The sequence below is a fragment of the Trichophyton rubrum genome (genome assembly GCF_000151425.1).
Source record: "Trichophyton rubrum CBS 118892 genomic scaffold supercont2.1, whole genome shotgun sequence".
Classification (NCBI taxonomy): domain Eukaryota; kingdom Fungi; phylum Ascomycota; class Eurotiomycetes; order Onygenales; family Arthrodermataceae; genus Trichophyton; species Trichophyton rubrum.
The window spans coordinates 2,261,577-2,288,843 of NW_003456428.1; the positions used below are offsets into that span (position 1 = coordinate 2,261,577).

At 48.4% G+C, this 27,267-nt stretch overlaps 13 protein-coding genes across 13 annotated transcripts; 4 read left to right on the forward strand and 9 right to left on the reverse strand.

The window, feature by feature from the left end:
- Window positions 1-1,205, forward strand: TERG_00848 (uncharacterized protein). The gene is made up of 2 exons (XM_003238813.2): window positions 1-133; window positions 201-1,205. Exon 2 carries the CDS (start codon window positions 272-274, stop codon window positions 1,079-1,081), a length of 810 nt encoding a protein of 269 aa, XP_003238861.2. The 5' UTR covers window positions 1-133; window positions 201-271; the 3' UTR covers window positions 1,082-1,205.
- Window positions 1,206-1,267: 62 nt separating this feature from the next.
- Window positions 1,268-3,776, reverse strand: TERG_00849 (uncharacterized protein). The gene is made up of 6 exons (XM_047747663.1): window positions 3,486-3,776; window positions 3,300-3,383; window positions 3,018-3,222; window positions 2,734-2,937; window positions 2,383-2,650; window positions 1,268-2,313 (listed from the first exon to the last, which is right to left on the reverse strand). Exons 1-6 carry the CDS (start codon window positions 3,567-3,569, stop codon window positions 1,470-1,472), a joined length of 1,689 nt encoding a protein of 562 aa, XP_047603626.1. The 5' UTR covers window positions 3,570-3,776; the 3' UTR covers window positions 1,268-1,469.
- A 985-nt stretch (window positions 3,777-4,761) lies between these two features.
- Window positions 4,762-5,190, reverse strand: TERG_11644 (uncharacterized protein; the record flags this gene model as incomplete). Its single annotated transcript, XM_047750727.1, has 1 exon — window positions 4,762-5,190. One exon carries the CDS (start codon window positions 5,188-5,190, stop codon window positions 4,762-4,764), a length of 429 nt encoding a protein of 142 aa, XP_047605253.1.
- A 109-nt stretch (window positions 5,191-5,299) lies between these two features.
- On the forward strand, window positions 5,300-5,704 carry TERG_00850 (uncharacterized protein; the record flags this gene model as incomplete). The annotated part of the gene is made up of 1 exon (XM_003238815.2): window positions 5,300-5,704. The coding sequence occupies one exon, from the start codon at window positions 5,300-5,302 to the stop codon at window positions 5,702-5,704; it is 405 nt and encodes a 134-aa protein (XP_003238863.2).
- A 299-nt stretch (window positions 5,705-6,003) lies between these two features.
- TERG_00851 (uncharacterized protein) lies at window positions 6,004-6,748 on the reverse strand (the record flags this gene model as incomplete). The annotated part of the gene is made up of 3 exons (XM_003238816.1): window positions 6,004-6,371; window positions 6,482-6,659; window positions 6,734-6,748. The coding sequence occupies 3 exons, from the start codon at window positions 6,746-6,748 to the stop codon at window positions 6,004-6,006; spliced, it is 561 nt and encodes a 186-aa protein (XP_003238864.1).
- A 543-nt stretch (window positions 6,749-7,291) lies between these two features.
- On the reverse strand, window positions 7,292-8,327 carry TERG_00852 (uncharacterized protein; the record flags this gene model as incomplete). Its single annotated transcript, XM_003238817.1, has 2 exons — window positions 7,292-7,581; window positions 7,694-8,327. The coding sequence occupies 2 exons, from the start codon at window positions 8,325-8,327 to the stop codon at window positions 7,292-7,294; spliced, it is 924 nt and encodes a 307-aa protein (XP_003238865.1).
- Window positions 8,328-8,340: 13 nt separating this feature from the next.
- On the reverse strand, window positions 8,341-8,682 carry TERG_11645 (uncharacterized protein; the record flags this gene model as incomplete). The annotated part of the gene is given in 2 exon segments (XM_047750728.1): window positions 8,341-8,510; window positions 8,523-8,682. The coding sequence occupies 2 exon segments, from the start codon at window positions 8,680-8,682 to the stop codon at window positions 8,341-8,343; spliced, it is 330 nt and encodes a 109-aa protein (XP_047605254.1).
- Window positions 8,683-9,348: 666 nt separating this feature from the next.
- Window positions 9,349-10,845, forward strand: TERG_00853 (uncharacterized protein; the record flags this gene model as incomplete). The annotated part of the gene is made up of 1 exon (XM_003238818.1): window positions 9,349-10,845. The coding sequence occupies one exon, from the start codon at window positions 9,349-9,351 to the stop codon at window positions 10,843-10,845; it is 1,497 nt and encodes a 498-aa protein (XP_003238866.1).
- Window positions 10,846-11,143: 298 nt separating this feature from the next.
- TERG_00854 (uncharacterized protein) lies at window positions 11,144-11,776 on the reverse strand (the record flags this gene model as incomplete). The annotated part of the gene is made up of 2 exons (XM_003238819.2): window positions 11,144-11,412; window positions 11,470-11,776. 2 exons carry the CDS (start codon window positions 11,774-11,776, stop codon window positions 11,144-11,146), a joined length of 576 nt encoding a protein of 191 aa, XP_003238867.2.
- A 1,370-nt stretch (window positions 11,777-13,146) lies between these two features.
- TERG_00855 (uncharacterized protein) lies at window positions 13,147-14,628 on the reverse strand (the record flags this gene model as incomplete). The annotated part of the gene is made up of 1 exon (XM_003238820.1): window positions 13,147-14,628. The coding sequence occupies one exon, from the start codon at window positions 14,626-14,628 to the stop codon at window positions 13,147-13,149; it is 1,482 nt and encodes a 493-aa protein (XP_003238868.1).
- Window positions 14,629-15,588: 960 nt separating this feature from the next.
- TERG_00856 (uncharacterized protein) lies at window positions 15,589-16,584 on the reverse strand (the record flags this gene model as incomplete). Its single annotated transcript, XM_003238821.1, has 2 exons — window positions 15,589-15,881; window positions 15,936-16,584. 2 exons carry the CDS (start codon window positions 16,582-16,584, stop codon window positions 15,589-15,591), a joined length of 942 nt encoding a protein of 313 aa, XP_003238869.1.
- A 1,461-nt stretch (window positions 16,585-18,045) lies between these two features.
- On the forward strand, window positions 18,046-25,707 carry TERG_00857 (uncharacterized protein; the record flags this gene model as incomplete). The annotated part of the gene is made up of 1 exon (XM_003238822.1): window positions 18,046-25,707. One exon carries the CDS (start codon window positions 18,046-18,048, stop codon window positions 25,705-25,707), a length of 7,662 nt encoding a protein of 2,553 aa, XP_003238870.1.
- Window positions 25,708-25,940: 233 nt separating this feature from the next.
- Window positions 25,941-26,889, reverse strand: TERG_00858 (uncharacterized protein; the record flags this gene model as incomplete). The annotated part of the gene is made up of 2 exons (XM_003238823.1): window positions 25,941-26,331; window positions 26,393-26,889. 2 exons carry the CDS (start codon window positions 26,887-26,889, stop codon window positions 25,941-25,943), a joined length of 888 nt encoding a protein of 295 aa, XP_003238871.1.
- Window positions 26,890-27,267: the final 378 nt, after the last annotated feature.

Here is a 27,267-nt window from a genome sequence, read left to right on the forward strand (position 1 = left end):
GCGTCGCGAGCGTCGTCACAGAGAGCGTGAGCCCGGCATAGAGACGGCAAGTCCTCTCGCTCCAGGCGTGGAAACAACTACAAACTAGACATCATCGACAAGCTCGACGTCACCGGCATCTACGGCCCTGGCTGTACGTCTCCTCTTCTCTCTTTCTCTCTCTCTCTTCTTTCTTTATTTCCATGTTAATTGATTCTTAGCATTCCATCATGATGGCCCGTTCGATGCATGCAACCCTCACCGCAACCGCAAGGGCTCACGCGCAGCCCCCATGCAGGCCTTCCCCAAGGACTCCCGCAACATGGCCATCGGCGGCGCCGGGCCAAATAACAACAAGCTCGACCTCAACCAGATCCATGGCCGCGGCCAGGAGGGCTACTCGGACTTTTCCACCGGCATCTCCAGCGGATCAGCCATCTCCTCCTCCGCCATGAAGGCAGACGCCGCCGTTGCTTTCAACCCAACCAGCCAGATCGAACAGGTCCACAGCGACATCAGCATGGGCCTCGGAACTTCCACCTTCCTCGAGGGTACCCCAGCCAGCCGTGCCGCCATCCAGCGCAAGGAGTCAGAGTCAGACACCATGCAGGCCGGCCTCCAACGCAAGAAATCGCTCGCCCAGAAGATCCGTGGCATCAACAACCGCAGCATCAGCAGCGGCAGAGTCATGTCTCCCGAACCGCTCCTCCAGCGTCGCCCCTCAGAGGCCGCCGACAACCCGCCTCGCCATGCGCCCCCTCCGCCGCCACCCCGTGCCACAAGCTCCCGTCGAGCAAACACAAACGACAAGAACCCTTTTTTCTCCAATAACAGCAGTTCCTCAAATAATAACGCCTTTGGAAGCTCCAGCCAAGACTACGATGATGCATACGACATGAAGTCTGCCAAGATCCAGAACCACAGGCTCGTCGACAGTGATGATGGATATGGAGGGCGGCCCAGGGCCATGAGCAGCCCCCGTGGCCGGCCAGAGCGCAAAGAGAGCAGCGACGGCATGACCAGCCCGACTGCAGAGGACCCCAAGCCTGCCTCTGGCTTCATCAGTCGCGTCAAGAGCTTGAGAAAGCCCAGAGCCAGGTAGTACTTGCTCTCTACCTGTGTCTAGTCTATCGTTGCTTTTTCCATACCACTCCTTAACACTGTTACTCGCAACTGACGACCATGTATCTTACCTCGCATATCACACACACACACACACACACACACACACACACACACACATTCTCTACTTTCCTCCAGCGATCGATCCATACTACCTCCCGGCTCCCTACGTAACCAGCCGAGACAGCTTTGTTACTCCTCATCGCCATCTTCAGTGCCATTGATACCTTCTTGTCGCTTTTTATCAATCTGTCCTGTCTTGTCCAAAAAATGTATTCCCAACTGTAGACTTAATCATCGACAACACCTCCGTACAAGCACGCTGCAAGAGTAGATCCAACAATAAAGGGAAATATAAATATATCATGTTATGACAGTTTATCAAACTCCTCCGAGGCCGACAGCGGTTTCACCCTCAGCCCGCCCTTGACTACCCCGTCAAGCTCAACCTGGCTCTCGCTTCCGGCTCCGGCTCCAGCTCCAGCTGAAGCTTCCCCAAGCTCATCCTCATCTTCCCGCCAAAAGTCCCTCTTACCCCTGGCCAGCCGCCGCTGCCAGCCAGGCAACACGCCCCCTGGAACCTTATACGTCCAGGGGTCCTTAAACTCCTTGTTCTCAGGCACAATCTTGCCACACGACAGTACCTCGACAACCTTCACAAGCGTGTTCAGCAACGCGTAAGTCAGTATGCCCGCTATCAGACCATACGCAATCGAATACGTAAACGGCATCACAGCAAGGCACACAAACGCCGGTATTGCGTCACCCATGTACCGCCAGTTGATATCCGCAGCCACTCGCACCATCATGCTGCCGACCAAGATGAGCGTGCAGCCCGTCGCCCACGGCGGAATCGAAGCGAAAATAGGCGAAAAAAATATAGACACGAAGAAACATACCCCCGTCGTCATGGCCGTTAGCCCCGTCTTGCCGCCCTCGGAAATGCCCGCCCCAGACTCCACAAAGGCCGTCACGGGCGACGAGCCGAACAGCGACCCAATCGATATACTCAGTGCGTCGACCGTGTACGCCATTGCAGACCCTTCGAAGTCCTGCGTGCGCTCGTCAATGGCCCCGCAGAACCGTGCCATCGAGTACATCGTCCCCGTGGCGTCGAGGATGTCGACGTACAGGAAAGTGATCAGCGCCAGCCCGAATTGGCCGCCTGCCTGGCGCCAGATCCCACTCCTGTTGGACGAGCGTGCTTTCGATCTTGTGGAAGGTGACTACTTTCTTGAAGAAGCGAATGAGTCGTTGCCGAGCGCGCTGTAAGGGAAGTACGTTACGTTCGTCGGACGGGGCCACGATATCACGGAGACCAGTAGGATGCCGGCGATTATGGCGCCTTTGACGCGGTACATCATTAGCACGCAGGTTAGGATGCCGCCGCAGAATATCCCGACCCAGAGCGTGGGGTTGCGCATCCTAGCTCCGCCGGGACACACGCCGTCTACCATCTCGCTTGGAACGCATCCGCCGAGCGTAACGGGGGTGTCTCGATCGCCTGTTATCGCTCCGATGCCGGCACTGTACGTCAACCCGATGAGAGCTGGTCTCGTTAGCATGATGGCCTTGAGACTGTTGTGTTCTGATCGTTGTATGTATGCATTGAGGGAGGGGGGGCCAACGAACAGAGATACAGTCCTATTCCCACGCCAGAGGCAAGTTTGATGCATTTCGGCATTGCTCGAGCTAACCACTGGCGCATGCCAAACAGTGACAATGCGAAGAAGATAAATCCCTCGACGAACACTGCGGTCAAAGCCAGCCCGTAGCTCACTGGTCCCGATCCATGGAACCCAACGACCGTATACGTGAAGTATGCATTCAGTCCCACTGTCACACCAAATCGTTAGCATCCCTACAACTTCAGCCTCCTTCACATAAGTTATAGTTTGCCAGGAACAACAACGTACTTCCAGGGGCCAAAGCAATAGGCATGTTCGAGAACAAACCCATGCAAAACGACGACAGCGCAGAAATAGCTGCTGTGGCCGTGATCTGGTCTCGCTTCAAAACGTTCAAACATAGGTTATAGTCTATATCGGTTTTGCACGTCGGGTCTTTGGTATCGGTACAGACACAGGGCCCGCCAGAATCTGTCAGGATGGTCGCGTTGACCTTGTGGAACGTAAGCTCGACAGCTCTTCCTCACTCTTTGGTAGCTAGCTAGCCTTCTGCGGCCTGCCATAACGCACCGATATGATATACGCCATGGCAAAGAAAGTGGTAAGCCCAGCTCGAATCTCAGTCAGAAATCGAGCACCCTTCCGCTCACGCCGCTGCAGAAACGAAAGGATATGTCAGTGCCATCACTTCTCACTCAGATCAAACAAAGGACCCTTTCTTTCTCCCTTCTCCATGACAGACAGAAAAAAACGTACATGTCCGGAGCCCTCAAGCCGGAACCTGCGGCCGACAATGCTCCTCGCCACAGCATCATTGACACGAGAACTCCAGTTCTTCATAACAGCGTTAGGAGCAGGTTGAAGGAGTAGAAATCGTGCAGCAAGGGCAAAGATGCATTCATCCCCTTGGCTCCAGGAAAATTTGCAGCGATACGACCCATGATGAGGGACTCGTCCGGCCCATATATGTAGTCCGATCAAGGGAATGCTCGCGAGCTACCTGTTCGTGTGCTTGTCTCTGTGGAGTCCGCTTATCAGACCCGACAACGAAAAAAAACTTTGTCCACTTGGCCATTTGCCCATGGTTATCAAATCAAAACTCGCTATAGCGGACGGCCGAGCTAAGGGGTAAGCGCCTGGAATCGAAAACTCGGTGCTATAGGCAATGCCTTGGAATGTAGACTATAATGGTGAAGGGTTGCATTACTATTGCAGGTTTCCTTATCACATATCTGCTGCAAACCGGGCATCGGAGCGAGCCGGCTGACATCCCTCTGACCAGCAGTTTCATCGCAGATGGCCGGGAGAGAGCGATCAATTATCTGTTCACAGTTAGCTTGATCCTTACTTGTTTGCGGAGGCGAGGTAACATCCTGGGTACCTGATAGATTAGGCGGCTGGCCTCCTACCGAGGCTCGACTCCACAGACATATGGATGTATTTTGTTTGTACATCGTATGGATTCGCACGGGCCCAGCAAGGGAAAGCCTCCTCAAGTCTAAGCACGATATCAAAATTAGAGGCGGCGGTTGCCGATAGAGAGTGGTTATGACGGAGTAAACTATTCCGGGCTCTCGCTCTCGCTCTCGCTCCCGTCTTTAGTTTGGTTGCTTTTGCGTTGGTTGTTTCTTTGACGTTTTGACGTTTGACGTTCGGCGATCCTGGAGACTGAGCACGTGATCCCGCGTCCGGGAAGCGCGCGCGTTTTTCCTCTTTTCGTTTAATTGAAGCGCGCTTTTACGATGGAAGATAATTGCAGATACTGGGAGACAGCCTACTGTTCGACAAGATAGCTGCTGCTGCTCAATATAACTATCGGAGTACCCTTATACATCAGGCTCTCCGTACAGACAACACGAGTTCTAGCAGAATGTCTCCAAAACGACGGGTAAGCTGAGGCCACTCACATCCCATTATCTGGGAATGACGGGCGAGTAACTAATGCTGTGCGACGCCAGGCTACTGACGACGATGATGACGATGATGACGACGAGCAAGACGAGTATGAGGACACTCCATCACGCACGCAGACTCAAGGAGCCACCCAGCGCCGGCGGAGCGCCACGCCCGAGTCTGAAAATGAATACCAACCTGGCGGCCACCTGCAGACCTCTGTGTCAATGAACGTGATGGTGAAGAAGCTGGTTCGGCTGGCTTTAGCTAGCGAATACTCACGCCAACCCATTCGCAGAGCGGACATATCTGCCAAAGTTCTAGGTGATGGCGGATCACGACACTTTAAACTCGTCTTCCTCGATGCACAAAAGACCTTGAAGGAGGTATTTGGTATGCAGATGGTTGAGCAACCAGGCAAGGAAAAGGTGACAATCAGCCAGAGAAGAGGTGAGTGGATATGTGTATAACTCCCGTCCCCGGGCAAGGAACTGCTTGCTAACAGCTTAAAAGCTGCCCAACGCGCGGAAAAATCGAGCACATCAAAATCATGGACTGTCATATCCATTCTACCGGCCGCTTACAGGACTCCGGAAATTTTACATCCATCCAAAGCACCTGACTCCTTCACCGAAAGCTCATATATTGCAATATATACCTTTATTATATCATTAATCATGCTATCAGGTGGATCAATATCAGAGGACAGACTGAACAGACACCTTCGCCGTGTCAATGCAGAATATCATACGCCGCTTGATAGAACGGACAAATTACTTGCCCGACTATGCAAGGAAGGATATCTGCTCAAGGTGCGTGATTCAGATACGGGTGAAGAGGTGATTGAATATTTCGTCGGCCCAAGGGGTAAGATAGAGGTTGGCGTGACTGGCGTATCAGGTATGGCGAAGGAGGTATTTGGCATAGGACAAGGAGGCGAAGGCTCTGAAGATAGCGAGCAATTCGAAAAGAGGTTGAAAAGAAGTCTGGGCGTTAGGGAGAGTAATGCCCCAGAGGCAGAAAATGCAGGGCCCGAGGCACCACGAAGGAGAGGCCGTAGGGATGATGATGACTCTGATTGACATGCATGTATGAATTGGACTGGATTTAACGCCCCATGTATACCCGGAGCTTAGACGAAGAGATCATGACTTGAATACCCATATATCACGCTTCAAAAGATTTGAATAGTCTAAGGTATATCCATTCCCCTGCAAGCCGGTTCCTCCCAACAAGACACTGCAGAGCGCACCCAGCCTAACATGCCGAAATGAGGAAAGAAAAAAGAAAAAAGTAAAAGAACAAGACGGAAACACAGTAGATCATGCCAGCACAACAAAGGGGATAAGAGCAACACCATAACTCCTGTTCCTGGAAGAAGTTATCGTTTTTTCTCTTGGCCATCATCTTCGTCGTCACTGGGTCCGTCACTTGGTCCGTCATCGTCGTCATCCCGACCCTGACCCTCCACCCCTTGCCCTTCTTGCATCATATACTCCACCTTCATCAATGCAGTTCTCATCTGATTGTACTGCGGCATCACACAATCCGCAGGCTTTTGACCCTTCTTGTTCCGTACTCGCGGATCACAGCCCGCTTCAAGCATCATCTCCAGCATTGACATGGCCAACTCGATATCCTTTTCGTTTCCATACTGAACAGCCAGGTGGAGCGGTGTGTCGCCATCGACGCGGTTGGTAGGGTCAACTTCAAAGTGGTATATGTCTAGTAGGTAGTCCATTGTATCGTCTATATGTATATCTCCATATTAGCTTGGGGGTTCCCAAAAATTAAACCAACAAACCCCTTAACTGGAGGGCTGCCCGGCGCTAAGGCGGGGGGTGGAAGGGACGTCTTACAGCTCCCGTAAGCAGCGCATATGTGTAGCGCATGGTTCCCCATGGAGTCTGTTACTCCGTTAATGAAGTCTGCAAACTCATCTGGCTTATCCTTGTAGGACTTCTCCTGTATCTCCTCGATGAGGTAGGGTTGATCGCGGCGGCAGGCTTCCACGACCAATTCGCGGGGTGAGGCTCCCTATAAACGAGGTTAGTCGAGGGGTACTCAGAATCACTGGTAGTGAAGCCTTGAAGGCCGCGAATCTATCTTGCCTCATCGTCAGACATGTTGAATAGAGAAAGAAAAGGGAAATAAAAAGATATACAAAGGCGTGCAAAGTATTAAGTCTATGGTCGGCTCTCCTTCAGCACTTAAAACCGCCGGATTTAGTTCGTCTGCAGGCAGCTCAGAGTTCAATTGCTTGGTAATAGACTTTATATATAAATCATGTGATATGTCTTATATAATTGAATTTTTCACGTGATTGGTTATCTAATCAGCTCTACTCGAGGGCGAGCCTTGCCTGAACGAGTGACCGACGATCAGAAAAGAAAGGACCACCACATGCCAGCTGTCACTGCAAGTTACACTGACAGGCCGCCTCACTTCCGCTTGAAAGTGCTTAGCATTGTATTGAAGAATCAAGGAGAGTACTTTCAACCGCAAAAGCTAGGGAGTGAGAACTACAGCTCCAGACTGACTCCTGAACTTGCAAGAGAGGTGGCCCTTTTAGTTACAAGCGCCAACCTGCCACTTTATAACCCAAGATGTCCAAGATATCTATCTACCACAGACACGAGAACTCGATATTGAACAGGGACGAAGAAGATCTATGAGCTAGCCATGTCGAGAACCTCTTTGAGGTTCTCTGCTGGGTCGCCATTATTCACAATACCAAGCCATGTCTCTGGCTTTTTATACCCAAGCAGCGAGAGCATTTTATCACTCATTCCCAGTACTTTGCTTCGAGGAATGGCCAAAAACTGGTTCTCTTCAGGCCGAAGTGTTCCCGAGATGAAGAACAGGCCATAGACCTTGCGTACTTGGTCGGGGACAGAATTATGCCCGGCGCCATGGTAGACAGTGCCTAGGAAGACAAAAGCTGAACCGGGCTCCATCTCTGGATTATTTCATACTATTAGAAACCCTTGTTTCTTCATGTGTAAAGGATGGTATGCAAGAGTCCTAGGTTGTCTGCACGAGGACAACCGGAAGGAGCTAGGATAACTCACCAGCGAAGCAAACCTCATCGGTTCGAGGGACGCGAGTGTGATTCCATTTATGGGAGCCTGGGATTGCCATGGTCGCTCCATTTTCACGAGTGGTTTTACATCCAGCAAACATAAAGCCAAGCATAGTCTCATTTGACAAGCTGTATTCCCCATCGTGGTGATAGATACCATGGATCATATCATCTCTGTGCAGCCTCTGACGAGGGCCACCATAGCTGACATTATATGTCAAGCTACTGTTCAGTAAGGGCCCGATGGTAAACTCTTCTGTTCGGTCTTCCCAGGTAGCAGTGCATTTCTTCTGCAAAACCATCGTTCGCAGTTTATCAATCACCTCGTACTCAGCGATCTTTGCCATGGTAGGTGACTTGCCTACAATACCTGGGACCATTATAGTTTGTTTGGGGATAAGGTCGTACGCAGCGTGCGATTCGGCTCTAGCTTTCTGGACGTAAGGCTCTAGCTCATCGTTGATAGCAGCCACGTCTTGGCTGGAAATAATGTCGGTTAGAATAAGACCGCCATCTCGCTCCAGGACAGCAAGTATGTCTTCGATCGGCGTGTTTGCGGGAATCCTCGTAAGTGAGACCGAGGGCACATAGGACGGATCAATTGGGGGTGGGAATTCCGGCATTTTGGCAGGCTTATCAAATCAGCTCAGCAACGCAGTCAATGCCAAATGACCCCCAAATACTCAAGTGAAGGCCGCGAAACTTGTTAATGTAAATCAGTGCTTCTATGGAGTATGTTTGCCTATCGAGAATCCCAGCTTCTTTATAGCCATTATCAATCTCAGTGAAACTAGCTGGGCCCGTTCCTAATGGCATACCATGAAGTAAGTCTGGCCCAAATGACAATACCAATGAATTCTCACACATTTCACGGAACGGGTGCAGGGAATGGGTAGTACCGGTGGCTGATTCTAGGTTTATCTTCGTATGCGCGATGCACACATTGAACTTCCAGGATGACCAAAGTTTGGAGCTCATGTCGGTGTGTTTGATCTTCCCAGCCAACGAGATGAGCATCTCCTACTTTTGAGTCAGTCGCTTCCAGGGATATGCCGGAAGTCGACACTTCTACCCACAACCAATAATGTATATGGGATGCTTCGCACAGATGGCTCTGTCCAAAGAATCGACTTGCATAATCCGTCTTGTCGGTCTGGCTCACTTCTGTGATTGTTCCAGTCCCACAACTTTCCGCAAGCCCAGGTACTTCAGTTTCCTTCGCTCACTTCGAGTGTCTCCACGAAAGTATGGAGCGTATCCACAAGCTGCAATAAGATGTTCCCCGAGCTCCTTGGATCATTCCTAAAATTGGGCCTTGACATATTTTACTGGAGCTTCTTCCAACAAAAGGGTTTCGAAACTGGTCATCCAAGCGGCCCTGGCGAAGTTTATAATAAAGTCTGCATTACACACCATAAGTACTAAAGGTTCCGCAGACGGTGACTCGTAATTTGCGCCTGTTTGTGGACAGCTCTGCTCCCTTCTATCCGTCTGCTTCGGCGCCGCCGTCTCAGGTCTGTCCAGACAATAACTGACTATATAGTTTCCACTCGTTTCTCGTGTTTTTGTAATCTCCACCGTTCCGCATATAATAACGCTGCATTATTGTCTCCCGTGTGATCAGGCATTAACAGCCCGAAAATCATGTCACTGAGGAACGACGAACAGACTGAGAAGGGAGCGGTGGTAGGGAAGGTCGATTCTCATCTGTCGAGTCCGGTACAGGAGGAGATTATCCAAGTTCAGACGCAGAAGCCATTCACCACACTATCAGCAATCGGTATTGGTTATGGGGTCACCAACACGGCAGTTGGCCTGCTGCTTGTTCTGGGCACAGGCATTCCCATGGGCGGGTCGCCCGTGATATTTTGGGGTTTTTTGGCAATGGCAGCCGTCGGACTGGCTACAGCAACGACTCTATCTGAACTAATATCCGCAATACCCCACCCGGGAGGTCAATATATCTGGGTACATAAAATTGCCCCAGAAAGATACAGAAGAGGCTTATCCTACGCAACAGCAATGATCAGCTGGATCGCAGCTATCGCAATTGGCGCCTCTGGGAATCTTGCCGTGCCCGTGAATGCATTTACAATTGTCACCCTTCTCAACCCTAACTTCGTGTATCAACGGTGGATGGGCTTTGTGGTGTTTCAACTCATCAATATTGTGACGTGCTTTGGTGCTTGCTTTGAGTATTTTCTACCCAAAATCTCGAAGGCTTTGTTGCTTGTGAACGTCCTCTCCGTTTCGGCCATTATCATTACTTTATTTGCTACTGCCAAAACCCACACGAGTGCTAAAGACTTTTTCGAAGTTGTCAACGTTTCCGGCTGGCCGAATGGTGTGGCCTTTCTAATTGGCCTGAATGGATCTAATTGGTGCTTCTCTTGCCTCGACGTTGCTACACACCTTGCTGAAGAAATCCCATCCCCAAGCACAAATATTCCAAAAGCATTGATTTGGACCATCGTTATTGCATTCAGCAGTGGTCTTCTGATGATTCTGGCTGTTTTAGTTAACATTGGCCCTATTAATACCCCAGATTACTCGGGACTTACGGTCTTACACCACATCACAGGCAGTAAAGCTGCTGCAATTGGCCTCTGGGTTCCCGTCCTTTTTCTTGTTTTCGCCTCTGTATGGTCGATTCAGACATGGCAGTCACGACTTGCCTGGTCAATTAGTCGAGAGTCTGGCTTCCCTCTACATCGTCATTTTAGCAAAATCTTCCCAGCACCATTCTATACCCCTATATGGTCCTTAATTGGCTCTGCAGTCGGCACAGCATTGTTCGGCTGTTTGTACCTTGCGTCTGAACTGGCATTCAACTCACTCATTGCAACAGGAATTCTTCTCCAATATGCTAGCTATAGTATTCCTACTATACTAGTACTTTACCGAGGCAGGTCGAAATTTCAGCATGGCCCCTTTTGGTATCCTAAGTTGGGGTTCATGGCCAACATTGTAATGCTTGCGTGGACCCTGGTAGCTCTGATATTTTATTGTTTTCCTGTTTATTCAGAAGTCATCCCAAGCCAGGTGAATTACGTTTCAGCAGTTCTTATTCTGATTGCTATTCTTATTACCTCGCTCTGGTTTTTGTATGCAAAGAAACATTATCATGTCGTTGAGATATAAATTGATAAACTAATATATATTATTTTCTAACTTTTCCCTTCAGAAGAAACCGTACTTTCAGCTGATATCACTGATATTTCCAGCAATAAAGAGGTTGTAGGGCCGATTAGCACAGAAGCACCGACTAAATATACCGTATGCAACTGAAATCTGAGACCACTGCTGAATAATGAATAATGCAGTCCTTGACTGATACTTTCTTCCTTTGGCTTCAATATTCATAGCGATAAATTAAAAAAAGGGTTTTCATTCTAATGGATCTTCGTATTTGTTGTCAGTGGCAAATGGGCAAGAAATTTTACGGCTTAAGGCCTTGCTTCATTTCCCAGCCAGCTCTGAGAAAGTCCTCAATATTGGTCACATGTACCTCGGGAAAGCGCTCAGCAAGGTTCTTCCCAGGTAAATCGTGAGCATTACTCAACATCGAAAGCATAACCTGAATCTCGACCTCTTGAAACAATTTGCCCTTTTGTGGGTCATCGAACACGGGTCGATTAGAGGTTAAGGGTGTGATCTGGCCCTTGTGAATTGATTCTACTGAATCATACGTGACCTTAAACTCCCTCCCTATTGCTAGTATTAGGAACGTTCGAATGCATATGCCGAGAGGTCCACAATGCGTACCTGTAGTTTTCTTAATCAAACTTTGGAGATCTTTGACTTGAATTTTGTTAGATGCAACCAGGGATTCTTGTGGCCACTCATTTGCTGGAAGGCCCACCAAGCACTCAATATATGCTGCTAGATCCGTTGAATGCGTCAGTACAAGTGGTTGGGAACCATCACCGGGAAAGACGCATTCTTCATGTTCAATGTCAACGAATACCCAATATGGGGTAATGTACGTTGGCTTTGGGTTAAATGGCATGGTGAGATGATCGAGGAAGATCCCAACCCTGATGAGTGTCCAAGTCAATTGAGGGTGACGCATAAGCTCTTCCTCGGCCTCAATTTGAAAATTGGTAAACAAGTCCGACCCTCTATCCTTTCGGTGTTAATTGTAAAATTCCCCAGATGATGTTAAGTGAAACTTACGGGATTGGAGAATGGAAGTCAATATAGTACTCGCTAGGGATGAATTTGGTCACAGACCCCGATTCCGCGGCAGCACGGATCAGATTGATCTGCGATTTTGCAACGCTCTCGTCCGACAAAAGCAAGGCAGACACGACAACTTCAACATTGTTCTCTTTTAGCACATTTCTCATCTCCTCCACGTTGTCATAGTCCACAGCATAGCGTCTTGGCTCATTTGCTGCTCCGGGAGCTCCTTTCTGTAACAATTTAAAAATCATTTGCCATTCTCAAGCCATGAACATGAGGCTAACAATCTTACTCCTCTTGACAACACAATGGCTTTGTGTCTACCTGACTTCGCGATAGCATCCAATACGGTCCGACCAACACCCCCAGTGCCTCCTGCAACAGCGACGACGGCCATAATTGTATGAGAAAATATTGAATGATGATGTAAAGAAGATTGGAAGCCTTGAAAACCTGGCAGCCCGTCCCAAACTGGCCTATTAAATAACTAACTAGTAGTTAAGCTCGGTGAAATGGCAAAACTAAGTAGCTTCACAGCATGAGGCAGATCAGATGCATGGAAATTTCCCTTTTCACTTTCGGCCAAGGCTCACCACTACAACAAAAAAGGGCAGCTTTGTAGTTATGTAGACCAGGTAGCCAATTACAAGTTAGAGATCTCATAAGCAGCAATGTGGTAGCTACCATTTTGATATACGAAAACCCTGTTATATGAATGCTGACAATAATGGATCCTCATCTGTGATGTGAGTTCCCCCCCACACATCCTGCGGGTTCTGATAAGAAGAGAGGGGTAGCGGGTATATCCGGAGGACTAAAACCGAAAGTGCCTATTTGTTGAACTCGCTCGTATCCTCGTTGGTTTTTAAACAATGACGTCAGCATCTCGTTCAACATCCGAAAATGACTAACAAGGTTTTTAAATCAAGGTTCGAGTAGTTAACTTGTCATCGACTCACATAACCTTAACTTTCGTAACTTTAACTTTCTTGTTAACCTAATTTCACACCCCGCCATATCTAGTGTGTATTATTGGCAAAAGATACCCGATAAGCTACAGTAACCCCTCTGTGCCTGAATAATACACCAATTTTCAAGGCTAGATGTCTTTACTAAGAGTTAAGTCTTTGTGAAGAAGTTGCCCCTTGAAAACATAATAATTTAAAGAAACTCCAATGCTTATCCCTTCTAAGTTCTTAGGAGGTGGATACCTCAAGATCAAAATGTCAACTGTTCACCCCCTGTATAGACTATGCACTAGGCTTGTGTAAACCTGAATTCGTCTCTCACAGCTGCTCCAAGCCGCTTAACACCATTTTCGAGATCATCCAGACAAGTAGTGGACACAAACGTTATTCTAAAAAATACCTTATCCAAACATGTTTCAACGTTAAACCAGCTCCCTTTGGCGACAGCGACCCCATGGCTTGCCGCCCGCTCGTAAATTTTATCCTCAAGCTCGAGCGATAGATTTTCCCGCCTTTCTGAGTAGTCGGGATGCCTCAGTAAATCAATCGTAATCCATAAGAACATTCCATGTGTAGGAGTGGTCCATGTGCATAAACCCTTGGGCAGATGCTGGGAGCATGCAGCAATCATGATGTCCCTTCTTAACTTGTACTCTCCAGACAAATGGTTTAACCAATTTGCAAACCCCTCTTGCCCCCAGCTCTCAACGAACAATTTGTACAACATGACCTGGGATGGGCCGCTAGGGGGCGCTGGTCCAACCTCAGCAAAATTTTCGAAAATTTCGACTATTTGTTTGCTCGCCGTTAGCCAACCACACCGAAGGCCGGGAGCCAGTATCTTTGAGGTGGAGTCCACACGAATAACTCGTCCGGATTTGTCTAGGGAAAGGTATGATGAGGGCAGTGATTTCCGCAGCCTTTCGAATGACGAGTAAGGGGGGTTAATATCCAGTGATGAGGAAGATCCGTTGAGTCGTAAGAAGAAGTACGGGTCATCCTCGAGAACCAGCAAGTCATGTCGTTCTGCAATTTGATAGATTGCCGCCTTCCGTGCCGTTGACTGGGTTACACCCGTTGGATTGTGTCCAGATGGGATGGTATATAGCACAAATGGCTTGCGGCTTCGTGATGTGTCCCAGTATCGTAGTTTGTTATCCAAATCTACTGGCAGGAGGCCCTCCTCATCCATCTCGATGCTTTGGATATTAAGACCATGAGCCTTCGCTGCCATAACTGTACCAGTGTATGTAGAAGCCTCTGCTAAGATCCAGTCCCCCCTGTTGCATAACATGCGCAAGACTATATCAATAGCAGATGTTGAGCCGCATGTAAGGGTTGTATTCCAATCTTGATAAGGAGGATTGTGGATAAGGCGAGTGTTCTCTCGAAAGCAGGCTACTAACTCGGTCGACCCAGAAGGATCGGCATAGTTTAAGGCGGACGAAAGATCAAAAGCTGCTTCCCCTATATTGCAAGCCATTGGGTTTCTTGTGTTCGACTCCTTCGTTCCAGTCATTGTCATAGACTGCCAGGGATAGAACAAAGAGGCGGGCCTTCCCACACCGAGGGGAATTGGTATGGACGTGGTAGCTGTCTTGACAGAATTTTTCAAGGGCGATGCGCCTTGTGATAAGCTCTCGTCACTCAGTCGGTGATCCCATCGATTTGCTAGTCTTTTAGGGGCGCTAAAGTGTGCCTGTCGAATATTAACGGTGTCTCGAACATCTTCAAGCAGAACATCGTGTGCCTTCTCAAATTCCAAGTGCATGATGGAGGTAAAGATGAGTTGTAAAGAATCCCAGGGAACAAACGGCTCAAGCTAATATGCCAAGGACAGGTGTGTAGGCTTCCTGCAGTTTCAAATGCGTCTATGATTCCATCAAAAACACCTTCGAAAGCCCCTTGCCTGTTGGTCCATGAAAGCTGATATATAACTAGTGCAAAGGAATCAGGCCAAATTATCGCTCAAGAAACTAAGAATTATCTGCACAAGGAAAGGGGGAGCAGAAGAAAGCTGAGAGAGAGGAGGGGGTGGGGCAAAAGACAAGTGGTGATCTGGGTTGACAGGGTATCTTCTCATGTCTGCTAATTAGCCGGCCAGCAATTGAACAGACTCGCGCCATCGGGTGTTGGGAAGAATATTTTTAGGGGTGAGTTGCAAAGTAGGCCGCCCCAAATCTTGTCCACCTCCTGGTTTATGCACGATATGCAGGGTTGTATTGTGACGCCAAGGGCGCTTCAGATTAAGACGTCGATCTTATCTAGTTATCCTCCGAGTCTCCATTCCTGAGCTAATTATAAGCAAGCGTCAATGATGTCTGAATAAGTGGCTGGCTGATGTGGGGTGGAACTATTCCGTACCTTTCAACGGTTAGTGAGGCCTCAGCCAGCTGTAGCTAACATGCATCATAGGCGTTTCCTCGGGAAAACTGTCCAATGTCTGGCCCTTCTACGGAGTACTTGACTGTAATGCATTGAGCGTGGCTAGTCCCCTTTACACCGTCTGGGCAAAGGCGAGCTCTAAACCGCATTCAACTACGGAGTAGTGATTCAATTACAGCTAATGGGTCAAGGCACAAACCCTATGCTAAACGGACTCAAACAAGGCAGTATCAAATTGAAAATAGCGAAACGGGGAACAGCGGAGGATATTTCCCTTGCTTAGCAAAAAGGCAGTTATTCATTCTATTGTGGGAATATGCTCCGTATACACTGTAGATTAACCCCACTATTGCATTATCTTCTCGTAAATAGCAGGAAGGTCCTTCGCGGGGTCATCATTATCAACCATTCCTAGCCAAGTTCCCGCTGGCTTCTTGAACCCAAGTAGAGTTTGCATCTTTGGGCTCATCTTCAGGACTTTGCTTCGAGGATTGCACAAAAACTGGTTCTCCTCTTGACGGAGAGTCCCTCGGCAGAAGACAAGATTCATAATCTTACGAATCTCCCCCGGAATCGTGTTGTATCCAGCTCCATGAGCCATGGTGCTAAGGAAAATGAACGCCGATCCTCTCTCCATTTCTGAATCTACATTAGTTATAATCTAAAAGCTGTATTGCGGGGGATAGGTCTTACCCAAGAAAGAAACTTCGTCAGGCTTGCCACGTCTGTCATGCTCCCATTTATGAGAGCCAAGGATGACCATAGTGCCTCCATTCTCGCGGGTAACGTTACTACCCGCAATGAAGCAGCTGAAACCGTCTACTTCATTAATCTTCATGTTCGGATGGTGTTTGCTAGAGAAAACCATGTCGTCCCTGTGTAGCGCCTGACGAGGAGAGCCATGGCCAACGTGGAAAGCCATGGAAATACTCAGCAACGGGTCAATGACAAGTTCTTCAGTATGCCCTTCAAAGACAGCTGGATATCTTTCCTCCAGAATTATTTTGAGGAGTTTGTCGATTGTCTCATTGGTATCGAGGATGTTGGCCAAGGTGTCGGACTTTGAAATCAAGCCAGCGATGACCAGAGTCTTTTTTCCGATGAAATCGTCGTATGAATCACTGTCAGGGATAGTTTTCGTGTATGGTTCCAGTTCTTCATCGATCTTGTCCATAGTCTCTTTTTGCACAAAATCCGTTAAAATAACCCCGCCATCGCGCTCGAGAACCTCTAGAATCTCTTCCAGAGAGGAGGTTGCTGGAATTTTGGTAACGGACCTCGCTGGCTGATAGGAGGCGTCGATCGGCGGCAACAAACGGGCAGCAGCGTACTTTTTGTCCATTTTAGCAGAGACAAGGAGAACTAATATTCGATTTTGAAGAAGTAATCCGAAGTTGAAATTCGATAGGCGATAAGGAAGAGCGATTCTTGAGCTGTGCAATTTTATGAGGGGATGCGATGAACATGAGCAACCCAGAGAATAGATATACCTGGGGATGCCATTGAGCCGTGGATTACTGGGTATTATCCGGTTCGGCGCATGAAATGTGCTCGGATTGGTACGGAATGAAGACACTTTTCCGTCAAAATCAACTTGTCAGAGCATAAACATTTGATAAGGGCGAAAAGAATGAGAGTTAGTGACGTGGAAGAGTTGGAGTGCATGTCAAAGTTATCCACCTGCAGACGGGTTTAAAACCAGTCTAACTAATCGCTCAGTTTTTAGCAATCAGCGAGTTACCCCCATCGTGCAGAGAACCAGAGTCTAGAACTAACGGTCTGTCAACTGAACACTTGATCTGTAACTTCTGCGGAGTTTTTGAGAGGAGCACGCATAGCCCACGGGGGACCCAGGTGTATACTCTGTTGTTTTGGCTGTTTCTCTCAGAAACGAACAAGGTATGGAAGACTTGGGGCATAAACAAGCCCCTTCCGATTGGACAGGTAAGTCGTTAGTTATTTACCTTGATGACCACTAGATAAACTTTAAGCTTCGAGAGCTGTCGTACAAACCGGCCTCCACAGCTTGTGCATATACTTTGCCTAGGAGAGGTTACATGTTGCCCCCTGCATATTTCTGTGTCTATGTGTCCATGCACGGCGGCCATTCGATAACAATCGACATTATAGCTCAGGGTCGTTGAGCATAAGCATGGAGTCTGCGTAGCCCATTATGGATAAAACGGCAGTCTCTCCAACGTAAACACGTTCCATTCCTCCGATTATACGGCACCTCAAACCCTGAGCCCTTGGTTATTTCGGGGCGACGAAGCTTCCGGGACTATACCCGACGGATCGTCTTCCTCAGGTGTGATGTATGAGGCGTAAGGACGGGATAATAATGTGTACCAATGCCATGCAAACAACTGGGCGTAAATACGGCTGGGACCTTGTGGATAGCTTGGGTACATCGGCCTTCGAGCGGAAAAAAAGTATGAGGTATGGATATCCAGAAACAATGGAACGTGGCGCCCTTCACAGTCAAGCCGTCATGTCTTAAAAAAAGGACTCGAGTTTAGCCTGCACTTGCCGTTTAGCCAAAGCAACATGGTTCACCGTCAATGCAGTGTGCCCCGTCGGGAATGATATTCTATCAGCCAATCGGTCAAAGGAGGTGAGGCCATGGGTTTGCATCTTGCCTATTGTGTGCGAGAAGGTCATCCTTCGCCTTTAAATAGTCATATTAGTCAATTGCACTGAGGTCAATATCAGAGATTCTCAAAGAAAAACATCACTCACCAGCCCTAGAAAAGAAAGTCATTATCATATAGAAAATTTGATTGCTTTCCCCTGAATTACCGAGATGCTTAATCACGAAAGAACATATTCTCTCTCCGACCAGGACTACCAGAGCCTTGTTTACGACTTCAATGCTGCCGAGGACTTTTCTTTACTTGGTGGTCGTCTGGACCAACTGTTTGAGAAGATTGTGGATACTTTCCCAAAGAACACAGCTCTAATTCATAGAGACACAGAGATAACTTTCTCTGAGCTCAACGAATCTGCAAACAAACTCGCTCGAAGCTTCATAAAACGAGGCTTAAAGCAAGGCGACTTGGTCGGCCTCGCTGTGTCACGATCTATCGATCTTATCGTGGTCGTCCTAGCTGTTCTCAAGCTGGGTGCTGCATATGTCCCTATTGATCCATTGTTTCCCGCTGAACGCATCAACCAAATGGTCAGTGATGCTGGTCCTAAGCTCATCCTTTTAAGTGGCAGTCCGAGCAAGGGTTTGGCAAGCTGGAAAGATATTTGCATAAGCGTGGACGAAGCAAGGGACAACTCGATTGTTGATACCACAAATCTGGAAGCCGACATACAACCACATGATTTATCATATGTAATATATACATCTGGTTCAACTGGGAAGCCAAAAGGCGTTGAAATTAGCCATGGGGCTGCTGCCAATTTTCTGAGCTCGCTGCGAAAATATGAGCCAGGTTGCAATGAGCATGATATCTTGCTTGCCATAACGACGGTATCCTTTGACATGTCAGCCCTAGAGCTGTTGCTGCCGCTTGTTTCCGGTACCACAATGGTCATTGCGGATACCACTGCTGTTAAAAATCCGCGAGAGCTCTTGGAGTTAATGAGGCGTCATCATGTCACTATTTTGCAGGCTACCCCAGCAACTTGGACAATGCTCCTCGAGTCGGGATGGAAAAGAGATCCAAGACTGTCCAAGATCATATGTGGAGGTGAACCTCTCACCCGCCAACTGGCAGACCGTCTGCTTGCTGCTGCTGATTCAGTGTGGAACGTGTACGGACCGTCGGAGACAACCTATGGAAGCGTCGGGAGAGTGGGAGAGGGCGATATCGTCGTGGGCAAACCCGTCGTTAACGGGCGAATCTATGTCCTCGATGACAACTTGTCTCCTGCCCCCATCGGCTGCGAGGGAGAAATATATATCGGCGGCGGCAGCGTCTCGAATGGCTATCGCAACAACGCCGAGCTAACACGCGCGCGCTTCCTCGCTAATCCTTTCCATGGCGGATTGTTTTTCCGAACCGGCGACCTCGGCCGTTTTCTCGCGCCTGGAAAGCTGCAAGTTGTGGGTCGCATCGACGGCGTGGTTAAGATCCGCGGCCACCGTATCGATGTTGGCGACATCGAAGCAGTTCTTCTCGACCATGCGAGTGTGGCTGCGGCAGTTGTTATCAGTCATGATGATCGTCTAGTGGCCTACTGCGTGTTGGATCGGGCCCTGAGCAGCGATGTTTCGCTTGATACCCTTCTACGGCCATGGGTGGCAGAGCGCCTTCCGGCGTATATGCTGCCAGCATTCTTCGTACAAATGGATGCATTGCCGTTGTCACCCAATGAAAAGGTCAATCGCAAAGCACTTCCTAATCCACTAGAGGCTATTCAAAGCCAGGCTTCGAAGCAGCCAACCTCCGAGTTGGAGCAACAGTTGCTGGCAATTTGGGCAGATATTCTTGGACACAACCGGTTTGGCATAGAAGATAACTTTTTCAACCTAGGTGGTGATTCTGTACGTATCATCCGCATGCAAACAATATTAGAGAGGCTTCTGCACCGGCCTATACCTACGCCAAAATTATTTGAGCATTACACAATTAAGGCATTGGCTGCGTATCTGACTGGTATTGGCATGAAAAGTACTGGCACTCAGGAACTCAATACAACAAGCGATAGGTTTATTGGCAGTCATGAAGACATTGCAATTGTGTCCATGGCCTGCCGATTACCAGGCGGCGTCACAACCCCAGAGGAATTCTGGCAGCTTCTGCAGAATGGTGGAGACACCATTATTGATGTTCCCGAGGATCGCTGGGACGCTGCTAAACTATACAACTCAAATCCTGATATTGAAGGTACTTCATATTGTGTCCGAGGCGGTTTTCTGGACTCAGTTTATTCGTATGATGCATCTTTTTTTGGAATCTCTCCACGTGAGGCGCAGGCCATGGATCCGGCACAAAACCTAATGTTGGAATTGGGATGGGAAAGTTTCGAGCGAGCAGGTTATACAAAGGAAAGGCTGCGAGGCAGTGCAACAGGCGTGTTTATTGGCGTGAGCAACAATGGAACAACGAATAGCACCCCTCCTAATCTCAAGGGATACTCAATCACCGGAAGCGCTAGTGCCGCTATGTCGGGCCGTTTGTCATATACCCTCGGTCTAGAAGGCCCATCTCTGGTAGTTGATACCGCCTGTTCCTCCTCTTTGGTAGCCACACACCTGGCCTGCAATGCTTTGCGCCAGGGTGAGTGCAACATGGCTCTGGTTGGTGGTGTAAGCCTTCTTCTCACACCAGGCATACACATTGAATTTAGCAAACTGCGTGGTCTCTCGGCAGATGGTCGGTGCAGGGCCTTTTCCCAGGATACAGATGGCACGGGATTTAGTGAGGGTGCTACTTCCATCGTGCTGAAGCGTTTGTCCGATGCTCAGCGGGATGGCGATACCATCCATGCTGTATTGCGTGGCACCGCAGTTATGCATGGCGGATACAGTGCCGGTCTAACAGTACCCAACAGCCCTGGCCAAGTGAAGCTTATCCGTTCAGCCCTGGCGCAAGGTGCAATGAAACCCTGCGATATTGACTATATTGAAGCTCACGGCACTGCTACTAAACTTGGAGACCCTATTGAGGCAACAGCACTCGCTGAAGTCTTTGGTAATGGGCGCTGTAGTCCGGACCCTCTGAGGCTAGGTTCTGCAAAGTCAAATGTTGGGCATACTCAGGCTGCTGCCGGCCTCGTTGGCTTATTAAAAGTGGTTTTATCAATGCGATATAATATCATACCCAAAACCTTGCATGTAAACGAACCTACCAGGTCAGTTGACTGGAAAGGGGCTAACATGGAGTTAGTTCTTGCCCCTCAACCATGGCCGCCTAGGGATCGCAGACTACGCCGGGCTGGTATAAGTGCATTTGGAATTGGCGGGACCAATGCCCACGTTATCGTGGAAGAGCCCCCTAAGCTTCTCGTCAGAAAAAATGGTTGCGCTCTGCCCACTTTAGTACCTAGCGCTATTCCGTTCCTGCTCTCTGGGGGTAGTGAGTCAGCCCTTAGAGCACAGGCTGAGAAACTTCGGTTACATATTGACAGTGGCATTGGAAAAGAGGACCACCTGATTGACGTTGCCTTTTCACTGGCTACTACTCGTACCCACCTCCAACGCCGACAGGTAGTGGTTGCAAGCAACAAGGCACAGATGCTGGAGGCCCTGACATCTGTAAGCTCGAGTTCTGACAAACTCTTCAATGTGAATGAGGTCGGGAAGCCAAAGTTGGGGATGCTTTTCACCGGGCAAGGCAGCCAGCGACTAGGGATGGGCAAAGAGCTCTATTCTGTCTACCCTGTTTTCCAAGCATCGCTAGATAAAATTGCAGCCCTGTTCACACAACTGGAGATCCCTTTTCTTGATATAATGTGGGCCCAACCAGAAAGCACACATGCCTCATTACTCAACAGAACCGATTATACTCAAGCCGCATTATTCGCTCTTGAGGTTTCTCTTTGGAATTTGTGGCAGAGTTGGGGCGTACAGCCTGACTTTCTACTTGGCCACAGCGTGGGAGAGATTGCAGCAGCTCATGTTTCAGGTATTTTAAACTTGTCCGATGCTTGTCGGCTGGTGGCAATGCGCGGATCCTTGATGCAAGGCCTTCCTAGTCAAGGAAAGATGGCCTCAGTAGAAGCCAGCAGTATCGAAGTTGAAGAGGCGGTAAACGAGCTGAGCAAGAGAGACGAGGTTGAAATAGCAGGCTATAACACGCCTTCACAGATTGTTATATCTGGGAACTCTGAGGCTGTCGAGGCTGTAACAGCCCATATTGCTAGGATGGGCCGTAAGACAAAACTGCTCGATACTAGCCACGCTTTCCACTCAGCTCATATGAATGGTATGTTGGATGCCTTCAGAGCTGTAGCCCAGGATCTCCAATTTGAGACGGCAAATATACCCATAATCAGTAGCATGACCGGTTCACTAGCTGAGGCTGGCGAACTTCAATGTGCGGAATACTGGGTCCAACAAGCCCGTCGGGCTGTTAGATTTAGTGATGCTTTTCAGGAACTTACTAAACAAGGAGCTGATGTCTTCCTTGAGATTGGACCTAGCTCGACCCTTTGTGGACTGGGTGCAGCCTGTGTTTCTGATACTTCTCAAATGAGCAGGGCTCTGTGGCTGCCCTCCCTAAAGCCAAGAGCGGATGAAGTCTCAGTCATCCAAAATAGCGCACATGAGCTGCACATGCGACATGTACCCATCAACTGGGCTGAATATTTCAAGCCTTTTGACTGCGAAAGAGTTAGCCTGCCTACTTATGCCTTCCAGCGTGTGCCTTACCAACCTACAACAAAAGCTAGCTGGCTCAATGGTCTCACACAAAGGAATGAGTCTCGAACAGTCGTAAGCGGAGTGGAAAATATGAAATTTGAAATGAACTGGCGCCAACTTTCCGTGGACAAAACCTGGCCTCGTGGCATCTGGGGCCTTTTCAATTTATTCAATGAAACTACATGGATGATAGCCGCGCATCGAGCATTGGAAAGCTCGGGCGCTCAGCTGGTTCATATTGCCAAGCTCCAGGATGCTGTGCAGCTTGATGGCGTTCTAGTTTTCTGGGACTCTGATGCTGATGTCATTCAGAAAGCACACGCCTTCACGGCAGCAGCCCTGGCTCACCTGCAGGAAGCAAGCAATATCGGTTTTACCGCGCCAATTGTGTGGGTTACTCGGCACGCGATTGGTGCGGGCGCTAAAGACCAGCCAATTGGTCTCGGGGCCGGGCCGCTGTGGGGTCTGATGCGGACCACGAGAAGCGAACACCCCGAGCTGCATCTTAGACTAGTCGACGTGGATGACGAGACAAGCCTGGCTGCCCTTGGAACGGCGCTGGCAGCTGATAGTCAGACAGAAATCTCTATTCGCAAGGGACAGTTACTTGTTCCGCATCTTGAACGTGCTAACTTGGCCTCAGCACCCGCTGGCAAGCCACTACTCCGAACAGATGGCGCCGTGCTAGTTACTGGAGGCCTTGGTGATCTTGGAGGACGCGTATCCCGCAGGCTGGTCAGTTGCCATGGAGTCCGCGATTTAGTCCTGTTGTCTCGGAATGGTAAGGTATCTACTAGAGCCGACGCATTTGTTGTCGAACTTGGCAAATTGGGTGCCAACGTTACTATAGCTCGCTGTGATGTTTCGGATCTTGACAGCCTTAAAATTGTTATGCAGGAATTTACCGCCGCTAGACCTCTACGAGGCGTGATTCATGCAGCTGGAGTGGTCGATTCTGGCGTTTTATCATCCTTAACTCCCGAAAAATGTGTCACAACATTTGCACCCAAGGTAGACGGCCTTTGGAACCTACATCAACTAACAAAGGACATGGATCTCGATATTTTCATGATGTTCTCATCTATCTCTGGTATCATGGGCTTACCCGGACTTGGAAACTACGCTGCTGCTAATTCTTTTATTGATACCCTCTCTTACTTGCGACATTCTCAGGGCTTACCTGCTACCTCAGTAGCATATGGTGTCTGGGGTGGAGATGGCATGGCAACTACTCTCGTATCAACAACTCGTTACCATCTCTCGCAGCTTGGGCTAGGCTTTCTAGAACCAGAGGACGGACTGAAACTTTTTGAGCAAGGGGTTCAATGTGGAAAGCCACTCACCATAGCCGCTGTTCTGGACTTAAAACGGCTCAAATCTTATTATGGAGAACAAGGTGGCATACCCCCGCTCCTGCGCTCGATTCTGGGGGAGCAGAATGTTAAATTGCCGGTTAATATCGACATGAACTTACGCGACTTATTAACAAATGCTGCTCCTGCGCAACACGGAAGCATTGTACTCCATATTGTTCGAAAAGCCATAGCTAAAGCACTGGGATATGCTCAGATGGATGAAATGGACCCCAGTCAGCCCCTAAAGGAACTAGGAATTGACTCCTTAACCGCTATCTTGGTCCGCAATCATCTAGCAACTCTGACTGGCATGACATTACCACCAAATATTGCACTTCTTCGCCCAAATATGAAGTCACTCGGCGAGTTCATCCTATCCCTATTGCGAGACAATATTGACATTGGCTCGACATCCTCGCCAAAGGCCAACGGCCTCTCCAGGCCGAATGGGGTCTCAAGCTCTAATGGCTCCCCAAAGACTAATAATACCACTAATGGCATCCACGGCACCAATGGCACAAGAGGTTCCAACGGTGTGTCACATACTAATGGCTCCAAATCCAATGCCGAGGCCAAATCAAATGGTGGGGTGAAGGCCAACGGCTCAGCACCACAAACTGTTCCTCGTGTCGATATGGCAGCTATTAAAAGGGGTGTGCTAGATTCAAGCTTCCAATTTGAAAACATAACACAACACCCCCTCTCCCGTTTAAATACCCCGAAAGCTGTGTTTGTGACAGGACCAACAGGGTTTGTTGGTGCATTCATGGTTCATGAATTTCTCAAAAGAGGCATAGCTGTATACTGTCTTATACGCTCTAATAACCTAGATCAGGCTCAAGAACGCATGACACAAACACTACGGGAATATGATCTTTGGAACCCGGAGTATGCACCGTTGATTCACCCTATCATTGGCGATCTCTCTCAACCACTGCTTGGCCTCCGCGAGGATATGTTTGATGAGCTAGCTGATGTAGTCGATGCAATAATCCATTCAGGAGCTCTTGTGGATTGGATGCGCCCTTTGGAAGACTATATTGGTCCCAATATTTTGGGTACCCATGAAATTTTACGTCTTGCTTCTCATGGACGTGGAAAAGCGGTCCATTTTATCTCAACCATTTCCACACTGCCCATCCACTTAGGTTATGGCCTTACTGAACTCGATGGAGAATATGGCTATGGTACTTCAAAATACCTTGCTGAGAGAATGATTGTGGCCGCTCGTTTCCGCGGAGCGGTAGCTTCTTCTTATCGCCTGCCATTTGTCGCCGCTTCAGGTACTAATGGCCGCTTCCGCCTTGATCGTGGTGACTTTTTGAATAATCTTGTTATGGGGAGCCTTGACTTGGGGGCTTTTCCATCCTTAAATGCCACGTTGTCCAGCGTTCTTCCGGTTGATTATTTATGTAGCACTATTGCCATGATTATTACTGAGGACCAGGGACGCATTGGCGAAGATTACGACTTTGTGAATCCGCACGCCCCTACCTTTGACACCTTCTTTGGATTTATGGGTGCTGCTAGTGGTAATCTGGAGTTGCTCCCTTTCAGTCAATGGCATTGTCGTGCCCTTGAGTATGCAACACTTAATCCGAAGAGCCCCTTGGCCCGTATTACCACCGTTCTCGATGGCTATACTGACGAGACCGCCGGAGCTTTGCTGAAGGGCAGCCCTGTTGGTAAGCACGTATTCGGGTTGGATGTATATCCAGCCCCGTTGATTGGTGAGGAATATATACATAAATATCTGGACTCAATCAACTGTACAAGACAAAATGGTGGGCTATGAGTAATCAGAGTAAAATAGATTGATAGAGTAGAATATTATGCACATCTCGGTTACCCAATCAATATTTTAACTTCCATCGCGCTGTACAGATATCAGAGGATGAAGGGGTACAGCCTGGTCACCATGACCGTCTTCATGATGTATGATCATGTTTAACCAATGCAGACGTGCCCAGCTCACTATCTTTTTTTGCATCCAGATTTAACCTACAGACATATATGTACCTACCATGACTAGTTTATGTTAGGGTCGTAAACAGTAACTGCATCTTTTCTGACCCTGATCCTTTGGCTCTTTCCATAATCTCCACCACTCTCCACAGGATCATTTTCATTCTCCCATTCCCACCACTTCAAAGTCCTCCATTTAGGGCGTAAGACGCACATAACCTGCCCCTTTATCAATCCCATAGATATAGGGCCATATGTATTGCTGTCAAAAGACAAGTCGGGATCAGTTGCATCGCCTTCGACCCAGACATGATTCCAGGGAACAATCTGGGTTTTTTGGCCTCCCTCGCCAGACTTCGGCGGCCGTGTAGTGACAATATCGCCTGGTAGGGCTATGATACGTTTCACAGACAATTTGCTCGGTTCAGTTCTAGAACTGGATCCGCGCAACGATCTAAATGTAATATCGATTAGTATCAAATATTTGGGATACAAGTAATTCGAGGGATACTAACGGAAATACAACCACCATTCCTCTTTCTAAATGCAGCTTTGTGGCATATGTGACATCCACCAGCACCATCTCGCTATCAATATTGTCGATATTGTAGCCCTTATTTAGATATGGTGACATAGATGCACCACTGATCCATTTGATATCCAAAACATGTTCGCGAATAACTATGAAGAGAGCTAACCCCTGGATTGTGAACAAAAATGTGTCGAGTGCAGCATTTCTGCCAAAAGAATATCGTGAGCGACCCCGTGGTCCATCCGTGTTATTCGCGTTATTATTGCCATCGTACTGATTTCTGGGATCATTACTGCTAGATGCAGCGGTTAAACATCGTTTATGTACCGAATTAAGCTTGGATATATGCGATTTTGACCTAGAAGGAGCTGCGTTTGGCTGCGACAATCGGTGGATAATCCCAAGGTTTGGTTTCTTCAGGATCAATCGGGGAAGGCGAGAGGCCAACGGTATAAAGAATCCATTCAATAGTGATAACATGAGTAGAGGAAATTCCCCTGTCCTGAAGGGCTGTAGCTATATCTCATGCTCTTTGATCGTGGTTCGTACCTATGTTGGGCTGGGAATATCTGCAGGTGAGGTTGCGCTGATCTGATAAGATAATGAAGTCTTGGCATCTGGATGCAACCGTGAAATTCAATATTGACTGCAAGTTGTCAACCTCATACCTGCAAGTTCTTGTGAGATATAATCTATACCCAGACTACCCCAAGAATACATTTAATCAAGGCATTTGATGGAAATATGGATACAGATCAGGAGATACCATGGCCTATTTATTGTATACCGTTTACCAAAATTGCCAATCGAGTTCTTTGGTCAACAACGATCTTTTATCAAGGTTCATTATAAAGTATA

Coding starts and splice junctions, on each gene's coding strand:
- TERG_00849 (XM_047747663.1), bottom strand. CDS start 3,569: ATGAAGAACTGGAGTTCTCGTGTCAATGATGCTGTGGCGAGGAGCATT. Junction 3,384..3,485: donor GGCTTGAGGGCTCCGGACAT/GTACGTTTTTTT, acceptor TCGTTTCTGCAG/CGGCGTGAGCGGAAGGGTGC. Junction 2,314..2,382: donor CCCCGTCCGACGAACGTAAC/GTACTTCCCTTA, acceptor ACCTTCCACAAG/ATCGAAAGCACGCTCGTCCA.
- TERG_00848 (XM_003238813.2), top strand. CDS start 272: ATGCAGGCCTTCCCCAAGGACTCCCGCAACATGGCCATCGGCGGCGCC.